Source organism: Hemicordylus capensis, chromosome 4 (assembly GCF_027244095.1).
Source record: "Hemicordylus capensis ecotype Gifberg chromosome 4, rHemCap1.1.pri, whole genome shotgun sequence".
In the NCBI taxonomy this organism is placed as follows: domain Eukaryota; kingdom Metazoa; phylum Chordata; class Lepidosauria; order Squamata; family Cordylidae; genus Hemicordylus; species Hemicordylus capensis.
This window is the reverse complement of record NC_069660.1, coordinates 67,095,779-67,112,465: the sequence shown is the minus strand read 5'-3', so window position 1 is coordinate 67,112,465 and position 16,687 is coordinate 67,095,779. Positions and strand designations below refer to the sequence as shown.

At 45.5% G+C, this 16,687-nt stretch overlaps 1 protein-coding gene across 1 annotated transcript in view; it reads left to right on the top strand.

Moving 5' to 3' along the window:
- The window catches only part of MFSD4A (major facilitator superfamily domain containing 4A), a 66,634-nt gene that overhangs the window by 26,257 nt on the left and 23,690 nt on the right, over positions 1 to 16,687 (top strand). The window contains exons 2-3 of the mRNA XM_053244240.1: positions 3,481 to 3,679; positions 6,985 to 7,224. Coding sequence (XP_053100215.1) covers positions 3,481 to 3,679; positions 6,985 to 7,224 — 439 coding nt within the window. The remainder of the gene's footprint in view (positions 1 to 3,480; positions 3,680 to 6,984; positions 7,225 to 16,687) is intronic.

Sequence of the window (16,687 nt, the reverse complement as noted above, 5' to 3'; positions counted from 1 at the left end):
TTCAGATTCTCTCTCATTATTGAAGTAAGCTTTAGGTACTGTGGCTGTGAGAAGAGAAATCAGCTATATTCTCTTAGGATGAATCTGAACAGTCCCTCTTCTGGCTTCAGACCTCGCCTTTTCTTTTTCTTTTTGCTTCTCATGCATCTTATTTACTACTCTCTTCCAACCCCTGCATACATTTTGTAGTCTTGGTAAATTAGATATGTACTTAATGTAGTGCAGAATTTCAAGCCTGTTGTTCTCAAGGTGTAGTACTGTGTGTGTACACGTGCACTTTTTCTATATAACTAAGTTTTACAAACCTTTTTGGTTGAAAAGCGGTATATAAATGTTGTTAGTATAAATAATATATAAGATTCTTTTTGCAACAATAAGCACAAAAATGTTAGAAGATAAGAACAGCCCTGCTGAATCAGACCCAAGGCCTGTCTAGTCCAGCATCCTGTCTCACACAGTGGCCCACCGGATGCCTCTGGGAAACCCACAAGCAAGAGGTGAGGACGCACCATCTTTCCTGCAACTGGTATTCAGAGGCATCTTGCCTCTGAGGCTGGAAGTGGCCCATAGCCACCAGACTAGTAGCCATTGATAGACCTGTTCTCCATGAATTTGTCTAAGCCCTTTTTAAAGCCATCCAAGGCCATCACCACATCCCACGGCAGAGAATTCCATTGATTTATTATGCGCTGTGTGAAAAAGTATTTCCTTTTGTTGGTCCTAAATTCATGGGTTCATGTGACCCTGGTTCTAGTGCTGTGTGAGGGGGGTGGATTCTCTGTCCACTCGCTCCACTCCATGCATAATTTTATGTACCTCAATTATGTCTCCCCCGTAGTCACCTCTTTTCCAAACTAAAGAGCCCCAGATGCTGTAGCCTTGCCTCATAAGGAAAGTGCTCCAGGCCCCTGATCATTTTGGTTGCCATTTTTGGCACCTTTTCCAGTTCTGCAATATCCTTCTTAAGATACAGTGACCAGAACTGTATGCAGTACTGCAAATGTGGCTGCACCATAGATTTGTATAAGGGCATTTTTATTTTCAACCCCCTTCCTGATGATCCCTAGCATGGAATTTGTCGTTTTTATAGCTGCTGTGCACTGAGTTGACACTTTCAAGGAGCTGTTGACCATGACCCCAAGATCCCTCTCCTGGTCAGTCACTGACAGCTCAGATCCCATCAGTGTATATGTGAAATTGGGTTTTTTGGCCCAATATGCATCATGTTGCAAAGTTTTTAAAAATTTCCTTTGAAAGTTTCAGTTGTACAGCAAATTACAGGCACCTCTTTCTTGACAAAAGCCTTCCAAAGCATGATTCTACCTTATTATCTCTTTGCAGAACTGATAGTATATCTAAGACCTAGATTGTACCAATCATATGGTCAAAACAAACCCACTTCAGTACATATGCACCAACTGGCATTTGGCTTGTCACGATCTCCTTTAGCTGTCCTTCATAGTTTTTGTACATTGCAACAACTGATTATAGCCTTTTGTGAGGCTAATAAGGCTGTAATTTAACCTCTATTGTACAAACAGTTGAAAGTGAGGCTTTACATATCTAAGGACATTTCACATTGAGTAGGAGGCTGCTTGGGGCTAGCAACAGTGGGGAACATGTGGCGGAAGGGCATGTGCCTAGTAGTATTCCCTGTAAGAGCGAATCCCAGATGTTGTTGTCTACAGCTCCCAGAATCCCTAGCTGCAGTTGGCTTTGGCTGTGGATGCTGGGAGCCAACATCTGGGATTTTCTGTTACAGGGAACAGTGGTGCCTAGCCCACTTCTAACAGGACAGAGTAAGAGTCAGAGGACTGAATGCTGGATTCTGATCTGTGTTCATTTTTCATTTGGGCAATGACAGGATTACTCTGGCCTTGAGGAAGGCACACTTTCTTTCAGTCTCAGTGCCTGATCTGAAACATGAACAGTAATGATCTGCTTTAAAAGACGACTGTGAAGGGAAACGTTTATATGACTGTGTGGTTTCTGAATTTGCAGCACACAAGTATTGCAGTACAAGTACAGGATGTTTACATGATCAGTTTAATAGCTGGTGCTTGGATGAATTTCAGTTATGGCAGTCGGAGGACAAGGTACCTGGGGAAATGCAGGCTGCCTTCTGTAAGCTTGACTGATGCTGATTTTGGCTTGGAACACCTAGCTAGGGGAGAGTGCTCAGCTGGGTCTGTATTATGCTTCTTTAAAGGGTAAAGTAGGATTGACTCATGCCACCTTGGAAGAGGGGGACAAGAGACTGGACCCTGACAACTTTGATTGATTGGCCTGTTGTAAATATCCCCTCTTGGGGGGCAAAGTGTTTGTTTGGTCACCACTCCCCTCCAGATATTCTTGGATGGAGTGGGTTATCTAGATCTGTTGCAGTCTGGCTTCCAACCCTGTTTGGAAACAGCTACTGCCTGTTGGATTACTCTGTTGGGAAACAGACGGGGAGTTCAGTCTGGTAACTTTCAATACCATTGACAAAGGTATCCTGCTGGACACTCTGGTATAGGAATTAAAAGCTCCATGCTCTGGTGGTTCAATTATTACCTAACGGATTCCAGAAGGTGGTGCTGGGAGAAGTCCCAGAAGGCGGTGCTCTTCTGCCCTGTGATATTGACACTGCTAGGAGGGTTCAGACCAAAAAAAAAAAAAAAGTAGCCTGGAAATGACAAAATTGAATATAGTGTTCCATAGGAGTCCACCTTGTCTCCCATGTGTTTAACATCTACGTGTGGCTGATGCCACATGGCTCTCTTCCTCCTTTTTATCAAACTTAAGTAGACTTGCTGAACAGTTGTTTGTAGTGGACTGGACGGGACCAGTGAACTGAAGCACTATTGGTTGATGATACAGCTGGTGGGATACAGCCTATTCTGGGTGGGATTGCACTTCTGCTAGGAGGAGTTCAGTGGTCCCAACTCTCTGCAACTTCAGGATCGAACACCCAGACGATCCACCCTGCTCTGTGCAGCGTGGATTGCCATGGGCCAGGAAAATGTCCCGGCCTCCGGATATACCACAAAGCACTGTATGACACTTGTGGTGCATTGGGGGAATCCCCTGTGAGTCAGGTGCTTTAGGTGCCTAACTCTGCAGTGTGTGCAGCCCGAGCACACACATACACACAAACACACTACCCCAGTCCTGGGGTCAAGGGTGCGCTTGCATCCTTAAATCCTGGCTAAATGCTGGAGTAAAAAGGCAGACTATCCACGAGGGCAGCGCCAGGATCAGCTCGATCCTGGGACTCCACACAAGCAGCCCAACCCAGTCTTGGGCTGCTCATGAGAACAGCCTTATTGTCTGTTGACTGGTGTGGGTTCAGACATACAAACTAACCACAGTGAGATGAAATAAACCGTATCTGAATCCACCCAGTGTATGTGTTTGATTAAGATTTCTCAAAAGCTACAGTTAGTACAGGGAAAATAAACAAACATTCTAAATAATTGTACCCTTTTTCTCTTGGTCCAGGTTGGCCCACTCCCTGCTTGCCCTCTTTGCATCCTCACTTGCTATCTCGGTGGTCTTTGCCATCATCCCTTTCTGCCACAATGTGGTGGTGCTTGCAGTGGTCATGGCCATGGCCGGGCTGGCGATGGGCTGTATTGACACACTCTCCAACATGCAGCTGGTGAAGATTTATCAGAAGGACTCTGCTGTCTTCCTGCAGGTGAGGCAAGCGCCTGAGAGAGGCTACCTTTTCCCTTGTGTTGTGGAGTGTCCTTTCCTGGGACATCTTCTTTCAGGCCCAAATTGCATATACGAGATGCAAAACATGGCTTTTCAATGCGGCCTTTAGCCTAGACCGACTCCTTGCTTCCTAGATTGATTGCTGGTCACTGGTTGTTTTGTTTATTCTGTTTTGTTCTAGAAGCTCTGCTGGTCTGCATTTAGTTTATTTGCCAGATTGTCACTGTTCGCTGTCTGTATTTAACTCTATTGGGTATTTGAACACTGTGCTGTTTTATAGCTTTGTTCTTTTTTGAATGTTAGCTGCTCTAAGTTATTTTTACAGGTTGAAGCTGAATATAAACTTTTTAAAAAAATAATAATTTTGGAACAGTTTAGTTTTTTCCATTTTACATGCCTTCATATTTGCCAGGGGTCCATACTCTTGGGCTGGCTTTGGGAGCCAGCCAAAAATCTGTGCTGACCCTGCCGCTGAGAGGGAGGGGGCAAGGTCTTCTCTGATGTCACGCTGAACTTGAGCCAGCTCAACTGTAGGGGGGTTGAATCACTGCCCTCTTCCCCAGCTTTGAGAGAGAGGGATGGAGCAGTCCCTGTTATGCTAAGATCCTCAAGGAAAACGGCAAGAACTCCTGATACTTTCTATGTGCCAGACTAGAGTTATTGCATGATTGGGGGCTGCATGTTTGTTTTTCTCATGCAAATAGCCATGTAAGGTCCTGATCCAGTTTGGTGCCACACCAGGGGAAAGGGAGCTTTAACCCTTTCCCTTGCTGTGGACCTTATTCAGATCTCGCCCCCCACGGCTGCTGTTTAACCAAAGAGAAACGCTTCCATTGTAAGTTCCCACTTGTTTGCAACTCCTCGGTCGAGAGATACAATTGATTACCCGCAGCCACAACAAGCTATGTTATTGTGGTTGTTGGTAACTACTTGAGTCTCTCTACAGAGGAGCTGTAGGCTGCCAAAATGTGATACAATTTCCATAGCTACTATTTCATGGTATTGTTTGCATTTCAAAAAATGAACACACCAACCCAATCATACAATAGACATAACTGTCTAGTTTGGCCCCCGACGGTCTCCATAGTCCTCACTAAGGATGTAAATATCATTAATTTACGACATTAAACCTTTCAGCTGTTGAAAGCCTATTATTGAACTGTTTAACCATTAACCAGTTTATAGCTCCAAATCAAACAACCAGTCTGAACCCATTTAGGAAACAAACTCTCCATGGATTCCATTCTACATCATTGCTATGGAAATTTCATCACATTTTGGTAGCTATGGAAAATTGTCACATTTTGGCAGTCTGCAGCTGCTCTGTAGAGAGACTCAACTGGCTACCAACAACCACAATAACACAGATTATAGTGGTTGTTGGTAACCAATTTTGTCTCTCTCTAGAGCAGTTGCAGACAAGTGGGAAGATGGAGTGGTTGACGGCGCAATCAAACTTCTTTTCCTAACGTTTAAAACATGCTTAATTGTTTAAGTGCGCTTTTAACAGCAAGACTGATGTTAATGTTAAAATGCAGAAATGTTTAGTGTTGGACATCCCTAGTCAGCATAGTATGGGATCTCTGTCATTCTTTCGGGTCAGGAGAAGGGTGGGCCGCTTCTTCATGCTTCACTGTCACCAGCACAGTAGTGGGAAGGGCATTTTAAAACCCTTGGTCTTAGCTCCTGCCCAGCTTCCCCCAGCCCACCGCACCCCTCTGCATTTCAAACGACTTATTTTCACTACCCCATTTTGAAGTGTGATCCTTGTTCTACAGATAGGATAACTGAGTCCCATAGAGGCACCTCTGTTGCTTCCAGCTGAATGCTAAACTGGAAGTATGAGTAGCAGTGCCTAAAAGCAAGTGCAGTGTAGCACAGAGAATCCTATACTTACTGTCTATCTTGACCATCTGGATAGGAAAGGTTGTGCTGAGCCCACATTTAACCCCATCTTCCATTCAGACAAATAAAAGGACCAGTGCACGTGACTGATAATGGGGCCAATGAGAGCCTGGGACTGGATGCACTATGTAAGCGCATCCAGTCCCCCCCCCCCATTCATACCCACACTCCTTTGTAGATTTGCCTAAATGTCCTACTCAAGGATCAAGCTAGAAGGCAATTTATTCCCACATGAACACAAATTCTGAGGGTAGATTTTGGGGGGACGGGTGTCCACATGATGTTTAACACATCACACAATTTCTTAGCCTTATCTGCTGGCAATTCAATACTGCTTTTATTCTGACTTGAACACAGCATAGGGTTTTTCAGTGGTACTAAGAAATTACACAACATATTTAAACATTGTGTAAATACTCTGCAAAATCTCCCATCAGAATTTGTCTTCATGTTAGAAAATGCCTAGATAGACCCCAGGAGATCCAAAATGGGCATGGACATTGGAACAAATTTTGTAAAATGTATGAGCTTGCATGTTAAACAGAACTCTTCTTCTTGCATGTTAATCAGAACTCTTCGTTCAGCTCAATTGAGAAGGTTACTAACGCATCAAATGTCTTTAGTCACTTCAGGCACATAATGATAATCACACAACTCTTACCACATTGTCTGCCTGAAATTGTTAATGTAGCGATGCGATCATGCTCTGATTAAGTGATATCAGAAGCAACTACCTTCTTTTGTTTGGAAGTGTTAGTTGTAGTCCTTCATCAACAAAAGTTACTCTATAAAACTATGTTTCTACCCTTGTGAGTAGAGCATAACTGCACAGCAGTTCCTCACATGTGCCGCTGGGTGCTGTAGCATTCACCAGAAGTGCAGAAAGTAGCCCTGTTAAAGACAGGTGACTTTTTCTCTCTGGTACCCAGACCCTCAGTCTCCTTTTGCTGGAGGAATCTCTGATCCCTCTAGGTTGTGAGGGATCCGGTGAATGCATCTGATCCCACCCCCACCCCGATGAACACATATGCCAGTCACTTAGCTCCAAGGGGCAAGAGCTCTCTGTGAGCAGCTAGATTGCCCAGGACCATACGTTACATTTGCTGCCTAGTTAACAAAATGCCGTATTCTAACCCAGCCATGCCTAACGGTTGCCTGCAGGGAGAATTGCAGCTCCTCTAGTCACAGAGCAGAAGTGATGAGAGAAGGCTGGATTCAGGAAGGGTGCTTATAGCCTATAACAGACCTTCTAGGTTACCAGCAAGAGTTCTCATTGTTGTAGTAGCTTCCTTTTTAGTTCATCTGGCCAGACTTTGTCGCCAGAGGTGCTGGTGGTGCCATGATGCAGTAATAACTCAGTTTCCTTATTTCTTTATGCAGGCCCTTCACTTCTTTGTGGGCTTTGGTGCCCTGCTGAGCCCTCTGATAGCCGACCCTTTCCTGTCAGACACCAACTGCATCCTAACCAATGGCACAGCCAATGGCAGCAGCAACCTCCCTCACATCCGGAAGTCACTGGTCCCCCATCATCCTGGAAACCTGTCGCACTATGACCTGCCCATCAAAGGACTGGTGGTGACGAGAGTGTCCTACGCCTTCTGGATTATGGCTTTGATCAACGTAAGTCGTGCCCGCCTGAATGGCTAGATGTCCCAGGTGGATTTCTTGTTTGGTTAGCAATAACCTTGAAGGGAAGGGCACTTGGATTGCGTGTTTGCAGTTCCACGTTAGATGGTGTACCGGTCGCCACAATCAAATTCCACTGAAAACCTTTTCCGTGTCCCACAAAATCGGTCCTCCATATCCCCCTCCCCATGTAGGTCTTCCTCTAGTAGAAACCATCAATAGTTTGTGAAATTTTGACTGCAGTGGCCACAGGCAGGGAGGTACAGATGAACCTGTTGCGGTTCAGGGTGCGGAGATCAGAGGGGTAGCCCCATATGATCACTTTGCATGGCTGGGGATGCCTGCCTGCCTGCATTCCTTTCTTTCTTAATACTGCTGCATCCATGGTGAATGGGTTATCTGCCTAATTTGCCACACAAACCTTCCAAAACCACACCTGGCACATAAACCATCCTGTTGCAGGAAAGAATTTCATTCTCCTCCATCCCCCCCAACCCGCCCCCTGCACCTCTCGGCTACTTGCTTTTCATCCCCTTGTGCAGTTATATTAATCTTCATCTCTACACTATCATACCTTACAAGTTGCAGTTATGCTGTGATGCTAGTTATTTCACTGGCTGCAAAAGCAGCCCTTCTGGGTGTTTCCATTGCATGTGACGTGTATGAATATTAACCAAACAAGTTTTCTCTCCACCTATAACAGCCACAGAGCCCATTGACTTCAGCCTTTATCTGCAGAGCCTTGTTTGGGATGAGTGATAGTTTTAACAAGTGGCAAATCCCTAGGCTCTCATAAAGAAATATGAATCTTTGCTAGGAATCTTTGCTGTGGCGCTCTGCTCTCCCGGTCATATTTCCCACCTGGGAGATCAGGTGGTATTTGACCTACATCACAGCTTCCCAAACTCCTTGCATCAGTCTTTCCTTCACAAGTACAATTCCACATTACAAGAGGCTACAACTAGGAGGACAGCACTCAGTAGTGGCTGATACCAGTGAGAATGAGCAGGGTGGGGGGCGGCAAACAAGCCGCAGCTGCACTGCCAACCCCTGGCTCTGCTGCTGCTCTTCCTTGCTCTTTTCACCAACTCACCTGCCCTCCCTGTGTGAGCGAGCAGTGGCAGGAACAAGGTGAAGGAGCAGCAGCTTCATTTCTCTTTGCCCTTTGCCTGTGAGCAGCCGTGGAAATTAGGCCAAGAGGGAAAGGGTGAGCGAATGGGCAGTAGCAGCACCCACTGAGTGCATTCTACTCAAGCCCTGTCCCCCCCCCAAAAAAACACCCCAAAACCCTTGGACCACCAGTGTACACAGAAGGACTTTGTTAATCGTGTGTCCAGCACTTGCAGTTTCACATATTCGCATTCAGGAATCACAGTTTTGAGTATTCACAGTTTTCATTCATAGGGCACTTCTGGGGGTCATTTGTTGGCAGTTGTGCAGGGGGGAGCAATTTCCAGCCAATTTGGGGCAGTCTGGAACCTAGGGCCCCCCCTTCCCATAGCCCTAATACTCCGGTAGGATTTGCTATCCACCCTCTCCCCCAGAATGGAACCCCCACAAATAACAAGGTTCTCCTGTAGTTCCATCATCTGGCAATGCTTCGTCATTTTGCTCGAGCTTTGAACAGCCCGGGCACTGACAAACTATTAAACAAAAGAATGTATTCAGGAAAACAGAATGTTATTTACAGAATATAAATAGAACATTTATTTACTGTATTTCCTGAATCCAAGACTAGGTTTCCCCTAAGTTCTTTTATGTTAGAAATGGGGTGGGTGGGGTTATCTTACATTTTAGGGTGCTCTTCCTTTTGGGTAAATAGTATAATTTAAATTTAACCCATATTTTTAAAGGGGTCATCTTAAATTCAGGGGATTGTCTTCTATTTGGGTAAATATGGTATTTACCTGTGGGGTAGGTTAGGCTGAGAGGTAAGTGACTGCCCAGAGTCACCCAGCGAGTTCCATGGCTGAATGGGGATTTGAATGCAGGTCTCCCACATTGTAGTCCATCATTGACTGCTGCACCTCAAAAGGAAACATAAAATCGTTTTCTGACTAATACTTGGAGGATGTTTGATGTCAGCAAACCCCCCCCCCCCCGCTAACTGGGCAAAGAGACACCTTTTACTTGGTGATTCTCTTTATTTAGCAGGGGGAGAGTAACTGGCCCTATCCACCCCCAGCACAGTACTTCCAGTGACTGTTGCTGGTGTGTGTCTTATGTTTCTTTTTAGTATGTGAGCCCTTTGGGGACAGGGATCCATCTTATTTGTTATTTCTCTTTGTAAACCACCCTGAGCCATTTTTGGAAGGGTGGTATAGAAATCGAATTATTATTATTATTATTATTATTATTATAGGAGGGAGTGTCATGCTTAGAGTTACAAAGCATTTACTGATCATTCTTGGAGAACAGAGTCAGGTCTGTGTCTCAGCTGGCAACTGAAGTGTATCATACCACGACCTGATGACTCTGAGTGGATAAAGTTCATCTCCCATCCATGAAAGAATCCCTTTAAGTAGTGTGGTGGAGAAACCTTCCCATTCCTCCTTTAAGGTGGAGAAACCTTTCCCAGGAAGGAACTATCTTCAGAATCCCTTAATGTCCCAATTACACAGTGAACTCATAAACACTGAGGCCAGAAAGAGAAAATGACTAGTTGAGAATCTTATTGTCATCACCAATATTGACTCAAGTGCAATTACAGGAATGCTCAGTTTAAACTCAAAGAATGGCAGAGAATCTGCAAGACGTTTTAGTATCTATTCAGCTATAGGAAAAGCAGATTCTAGAAGACACAAGCATTCATCTTGCCAAACCTTTACAGCCATGATAGCATTTTCATCTCAATCATTCTAAGTAGGCCGACGCTATCTTTAATGAGCATTAAGAGACAGCCTTAAAATTGACCAACTCAAATGGTCGCTCTCCACGGGTCTGTGAACTGGTTTGGTCGAACTGACTACCTGACCCAGTCGGTTCGACTGAACCAGCTCAAACTGGTTCGGGGGTTCGTGCTGCTGTGTAAAGGAGAATCCAGCGAGGATTTCCCTTTGCTTGTAAAGGAGAATTATTTTAAAGGGGCTTGCCAGTGAGGGAGGTGGCACCTGTAAAAGTAAATGCTAATGCGCCAAGCAGCCTTAGTGCTCCCCACAGTCAGCAACCCTTGCGAGGGCGTGGCTCCAAACTCACCTGGCCTCTGTGCACACACAGAGGCCATTTGCATGGTCACGCATGTATGGAGGCCAGGTGAGTGGAGCTGCATTGCTGCATGGGCTGCTGGCTGAGGGGAGCACTGCTGCTTGGTACCACCGCTGGTAAGCCTCTTAGCATTTAGTTTTGCAGGTGCCTCTTACTGCCACCCTCACTGGCAAGCCCTTTTTAAAGAATTCCCCTTTACAAGCAAAAGAGAATCCTCACCAATGCTCGAACACAAACCACTGAACTGGTTCCCCTCAAACTGGGCTCGATTTGGCTTGATCATGGAGAGGATTGGAGAGCTGGTTTTGTGGTAGCAAGCATGACTTGTCCCCTTAGCTAAGCATGGTCCACCCCGGTTTGCATTTGAATGGGAGACTACATGCGTGAGCACCTCAAGATATTCCCCTTAGGGGATGGGGCTGCTCTGGGAAGAGCATCTAGGTTCCAAGTTCCCTCCCTGGCATCTCCAAGATAGGGCTGAGAGAGATTCCTGCCTGCAACCTTGGAGAAGTCGCTGCCAGTCAATGTAGAACAGGGATTCTCAAGGTTGGGTCCCCAGATGTTATTGGACTTCAGATCCCATAATCCCCAGTCCCAGTGGCCTTTGGTTAGAGATTATGGGAGTTGAAGTCCAGTAACATCTGGGGACCCAACGCTGAGAATCCCTGATGTAGACAATACTGAGCTAGATGGACCTATGGTATGGACCTATGATATGGACCTATGAGTATGTGGCAGCTTCCTATGGACCAGCCCCCTTTCCTGGAGGCCGGTCTGGTTCATGGTCTCGAACCGATTGAACTGGCCCAGTTCATTGTGAACCAGTTCGCTTCAAACCATTCATGCACCCCCCTGTTATATAGGCAGAATAAAGATGTACCTAGTGTGTAAAACTGGTCGAAGAGCCATGCTGCACTTTCCTTCATAGGAGAGGATGCCATTTACGCAGCAAATGCTTGCTTCCATTAGCTGCTGGTCTCTTCTTTACACGGCCTTAAAGCAACTAAACAAGTGATTCCAGCATCAGCGCAAAATGTCATTGCAAAAGAATTGCATGAAAGAGCCCCTCTGAGTTCCAGTTGCCTTTTATCATCTGTATCAGCTGCTCTGAAACATTTAATTAATTTAAGGCTGCATTTAACTTTCTGTCAATGTGATGTGCACTGTTTCATCCCATAAGGCATCATAGGCCCTTTCATTGTCCTCCAGGCTTCTCTTGGCTCCCACTGGGGTCCTGGAGATCTTTGCTTGGGAGCTGACTAGAATACGATTAGCGCTTAAAACATTGTTCTCAAGGGCAGCCTCTGGAAGTGGTACCCAGAATTCTGCTTCGAGTGTGTGCAGCTTCAGTTATCGGATTGGTTTGCGTGACTCAGCTATGCCAAATCTGTGTGTATTGTTGTGCACTTAGGATTGTGTGTCAGAATGCCTTTTGCACATGCATGTACACAAGCAGTTGTTTTGAAGCTTGAGGAAAGGGCTGGACGACTTCCGCCCTCCAGCTATATGTTGGACTGCAGCTCCCATCATGCCCTGCCACAGTGGCCCATAGTCAGGGATGGTGGGAGTTGTAGCCTAACAATAGCTGGAGGCCCGAAGTTGTGCAGCCTTGCTTAAGGAAGACATGACCACAGGTCTGTTCATCAAACTCCTGCTGTCAAGCTGAGACTCTGTGGGAGTTGTGTCCTCTTACTAAAGAATCAAACTTCAGGAAAGCAGAAGTTTGCATCCCTTCTGCTGAGGAGGACTGGGTTGGATTCTCACCAGTAGGGCTGCACCAGTGTTTCCTGTAACAGGGATTCCCAGTTGACAACAACTTCCACCATCCCCAGCTGCAGTGTCCTTTGGCTGGGGATTATGGGAGTTGTAGTCAACAACATCTCATTAACTGGATAGATTAATTATTTTGAATCAAGTGGGAAAGGCACCCTGGATTAATTGGGCAGCACATGTTTGCTTAATTATTCTAAATATGAAAACCTCAGATGAAAGGCACCATCTTGGAAGAGGACTTCACCCTTCCCTCTCACACCAGAGAGAATGCCTCTTCTAATGCCTCCTGTGACCATATATTCACACACACTTGCTGACATCTTCACCAGCATGCAAAGTGCCCCCTACAGCATTTAGTAATCCAGAGCTATGCTTTGCACATGGGAGACAGCACAATTTTTGTCAATTCCCCTCTCCCCCTGAAAGCTCTCCATTCCCCTGAACATTTCTTAACTGTCCAAAATTGGAGAATTAATAGGACTCACCCCATAATGTGAGTTGAAAGTTGGTCCCTGAGGGTCACACAACCCTCGGGGGGCCTACTTTTGGAAGAATACAAAGAGCTTCCAGGGGGATGGGGAATTGACAAAAACTGTGCTGCCTCCCACACGTAAAGTGTGACTCTGGATTCCTAAACACTGCAGAGGAGCATTGCATGAGGAAGTTGGCCACTGTCTATAAACAAAGTGTTTTCTCCCCTTTCAGATTATTATTTTAGTCATTTACAACTTACACAGATGTAATTGCTCCACTTAAAATTAATTTTATTAATTGCCTGAGACTTCTTTAATTGTGCCACAGGCTTACTCACAAGATCTGTTTTCCCTCCAGGAAAATCCCTTCCTGTTAGATAATGAGTCTGTAAATCTCTCATTGCAGCTAGGCTAAGGCCACCATCTTGAACGCGACCTGGTGTGCCACAGCCTTGCAGGTGACCACGCTTGCATGATGTGGCTGTCGGCCTGTATCTTGATGGGCTCATGGCACTCTGCTCTGGCCAGTTCATGCCTCGAGTTTTAAATAAGTATTTAAAGTAATCAAAGCAAGTATTTCTGAAACCAATGGGACCATTAAGAAAGGAGAAGATATTTTGTCCCATCCCCACTGCAAACTTCTTACTTGTTTTGAGTGTCACATCCAAGCAGAGAGTGTGTTTCTCCCTCCCATCGCTGATGCCCTGTACTTGGCAGTTAATTACTATCTAAACCAGTGATTCTAGCTTGGCGAGAAACAGGATGAGATTTGGCAATCCCGCTGCCACGTTGCTGTGAAAATATGGGTGTAAACTAAACAAACAGGAAAGTGAAGCTGCGGGCAAGAAAGAGGAGGACAGGAGTCCACATGGAGTGACAGGCTTTTTAGTTTCATCTTGCACATCATTGATACCCTCAGGCCCCGCCTCTTCCTCTTATGGGGACAGCAAATGGTACAGGGTGTAGTTCTTCTGCTGCCTCTGTAAGCTGCCTGGGAATTCCACAAAGGCCACTCCGAACTCCCTGGAGGAAAAGTGAGATTTCAGTATACAAATGTGGTGCTCTCCTCACTTCCCCAAGCAGTAAGATAGTCCAGCTAGAAGGCAGTGCCATTTGGGTTTGGCTTCCTTTGAATGAGAGCACACTGGAAACTCATGGATATCTCTCTCTCTCCAAGGAACCCAGAGCAATGTACATGGGTATGTTTATCCTCACAACAACCCTGTGGCTAGGCTGAGAGGAACATGGCTGGCTAAGAGTCACCCAGTGTGTTTCATGACTAAACAGGGATTTGAACTCCGGTCTCCCTGGTCCTAGTCCAACACTCTAACCATTTTGTTTACAGCTATACAGGTAGATCATAAGTGAGGGTAAACAGTAGGCAGTCCCACAAGGCAGCATGATCTACTACCCTGTGTTGGATTCCCAGAGAGAGGCCCTGCACCCCAAGGTGACTTCAACCAACTTGTAATGCTCTTTCTCTCTCACTTTTTACCAGACAAAGGAGATGGGGGTCATAGCCCAGTGGTAGAGCATTTGCTTTGCAATCACAAGATCCCAGGTTCAAACCCTGGCAACTCTAGGCAGGACTGGGAAAGTCTGAAACCCTGGAGAGCTGCTGTCAGTCAACTAAATTTGTCCATCTAGCTCAGAACTGACCTAGATGGATAAATGGTCTGACTCAATAAAAGGCAGCTTTCAGTGTACCTGATTGATTATTTTCAATCAGAGGCTTTCCAGACAGCAATAAAGTATGCAAATTTTAAAGCTTCCACACAAGTTTCTAATGCCATCTTATTCACAGTTCACAAGCTTGTGTAGGCTTCTTTCTAGAGTGGTTTGGCTCTTTTGCCACATGCGGAGCATGGGCCTTGTGTGATTTTCATAGCGCCACCTCCCGGCCAAAAGTAGTAATGAAAAGAGGTGAGTTTGCAACCATTGGCCAGCAGGTGGAGCTGTGAAAATTGCATGAAGTCCATGCTCAGCATGTTACCAGAGAGTCAGATTGCATTAGGAAGGAGCACAGAAGCCTATGAGAACAACTGTACAGCGAGTAAGACAGCATTAGAGATACAGAGGATCTTTTCTCTTTTCTTTTTTGCTGGGGTTCCATTCCAGTCTATTGCCGCGAACAGAGAAACCATGGAAAAAGAAACCTTGAGCCTTTGGGGATTGAGTGGTTAGGTTCCTGAGCATACTTAAGTATTCTCAAATCTAATTAAAAAGTAGCATGGCAGGGGGTGTTAACTTGCTCTCCAGTTCTCCAGCAATGCCCTCCAACCTCCAAATCTTTCAATTTTGGGGTTTGTTTGGTGAAAAAGTCACAAAATGACCACCAGAAATGACACTAGAAGTCATTTCCGAGTGACACTTAGTCACAAATAGCTGAAAATAACCCTAGGTTTAGTGTGCAGACAAAAATACTAGGTGTCTGTACCACAAGTAGCCGGAAATAGGGCTATTTTCGGCCCACAAACAAAGGAATCGGGTCTCTGTGACCAACCGTGAATAACAGAAATCATGAAATGAGAACCCACAAAAAACGAGGGTCACCTAAAAAAAACCCCTCACTTCACTGCTGTCAGAAAATTTCTTGCACTCTTCTTGCATCAATTTCTTCCCCAAGCTTTGGTATCTGATTCAACTCAGAGAGAGCTTCCTAAATGCCTCCTAACCATTAGCTTCCACCAGCTGAGCATTCTAGACCCCTGAGCAGCAATCTGCCTAATGCCAGCAATCATAACAATAATGTCTAACAGATATATTCACATCAGTTTCTTTGTGCTTAAAAATGGGCATTTGGGTGCCTACGTATCCCTGGCCATAGATATACCTGTGATATTGGGGTTTTTTTCTGGACAACATCCTCCTCAGCTTTATTGCCAGAACGGTTCTTCAATATGATGATGATCTCATTTGCTCTCATTATGCGCCTCCTTTTTAAAGATCTCCCTGAAATATACTTGCACAATTTATAACACGCCACAGCCTCTGCGAGGCTTTCTAGCCCTTGAGTGGGTGTCGGAGCTTCTATTTTCTACCTTGCTTGGGAAATATTAGAACCTACTTGCATGCCAAGTCTGATGTAGGCAACTTAAACATATGGAGTTGGTGAGGAAAGGAGGAGTGAATGTTCTTTGCTGAAAGGAAAAGAGAACATTTTTTTCCTTTTGGCAATTAAACAATTTGATGATGGAGTAGGCAGAGTGAAAGGATGCAGGCCAAGATTCTGTGAAATACAGTCATATAACCAGAAATGGGAGATGGGCATGCTATACTGAGCATGACCTAAAAAAGAACCCAAACAGGCCACCAAAGATCTAGCAGTAAAGCAGCAGTAATTTAGAGGTACATTAGTAACATGTTTTCTATTCAGTGGGGTATCATTTCCCATGTTTTCAGGATAGTAGGTGAAAAGCCAGATGTTGGGCTGCCCAGAGGCTTAGTTAGGGCAGCAGGTCAGGCAGAGTGGTGGCATTGCAGGTTCTCCCTATACAGCTTTGCACAATGATGCACATTCTAGTACTGACTGCTGCTAGTGGGGAGGGGAGAATTGGAGGCATGTGGCATTGGACAGCTGCATGCAGCAGCTTCTTTGTACAACACCTTTTGAGGAGGAGGAGGAGGGGCCTCCCTAAAGAGTGAGAATTTGGAATTTCAGCAGCAGTAGCCTTAAATGCTCAACCATTCTTGGGGCCAAACCGGATGTGACGTTAATGACATTATTGGCCCATCTTTTCTCCCCCCACCCCTGTAAATAGCATGCCTCGGGGAGGAGGTAGAGGAATCTAGATCTAAATGGTTTGGGAGGGGGCTTCCTCTGTGCCCCAATTTTACTCTTCCTCTGTGTCATAATCCAGCTCATGCTATTAGTCCTGGAAGAAGCATTCTTGCCAAGACAGATAGCACAGGTGAGGACTCCCAAGCCAGATCAAAATAGTAGCAGAGAGCTGGGCCCGCTGTGTATACGATTTTCAGGGTGGGGGAGGCAAGCTTATTGGGGGCCA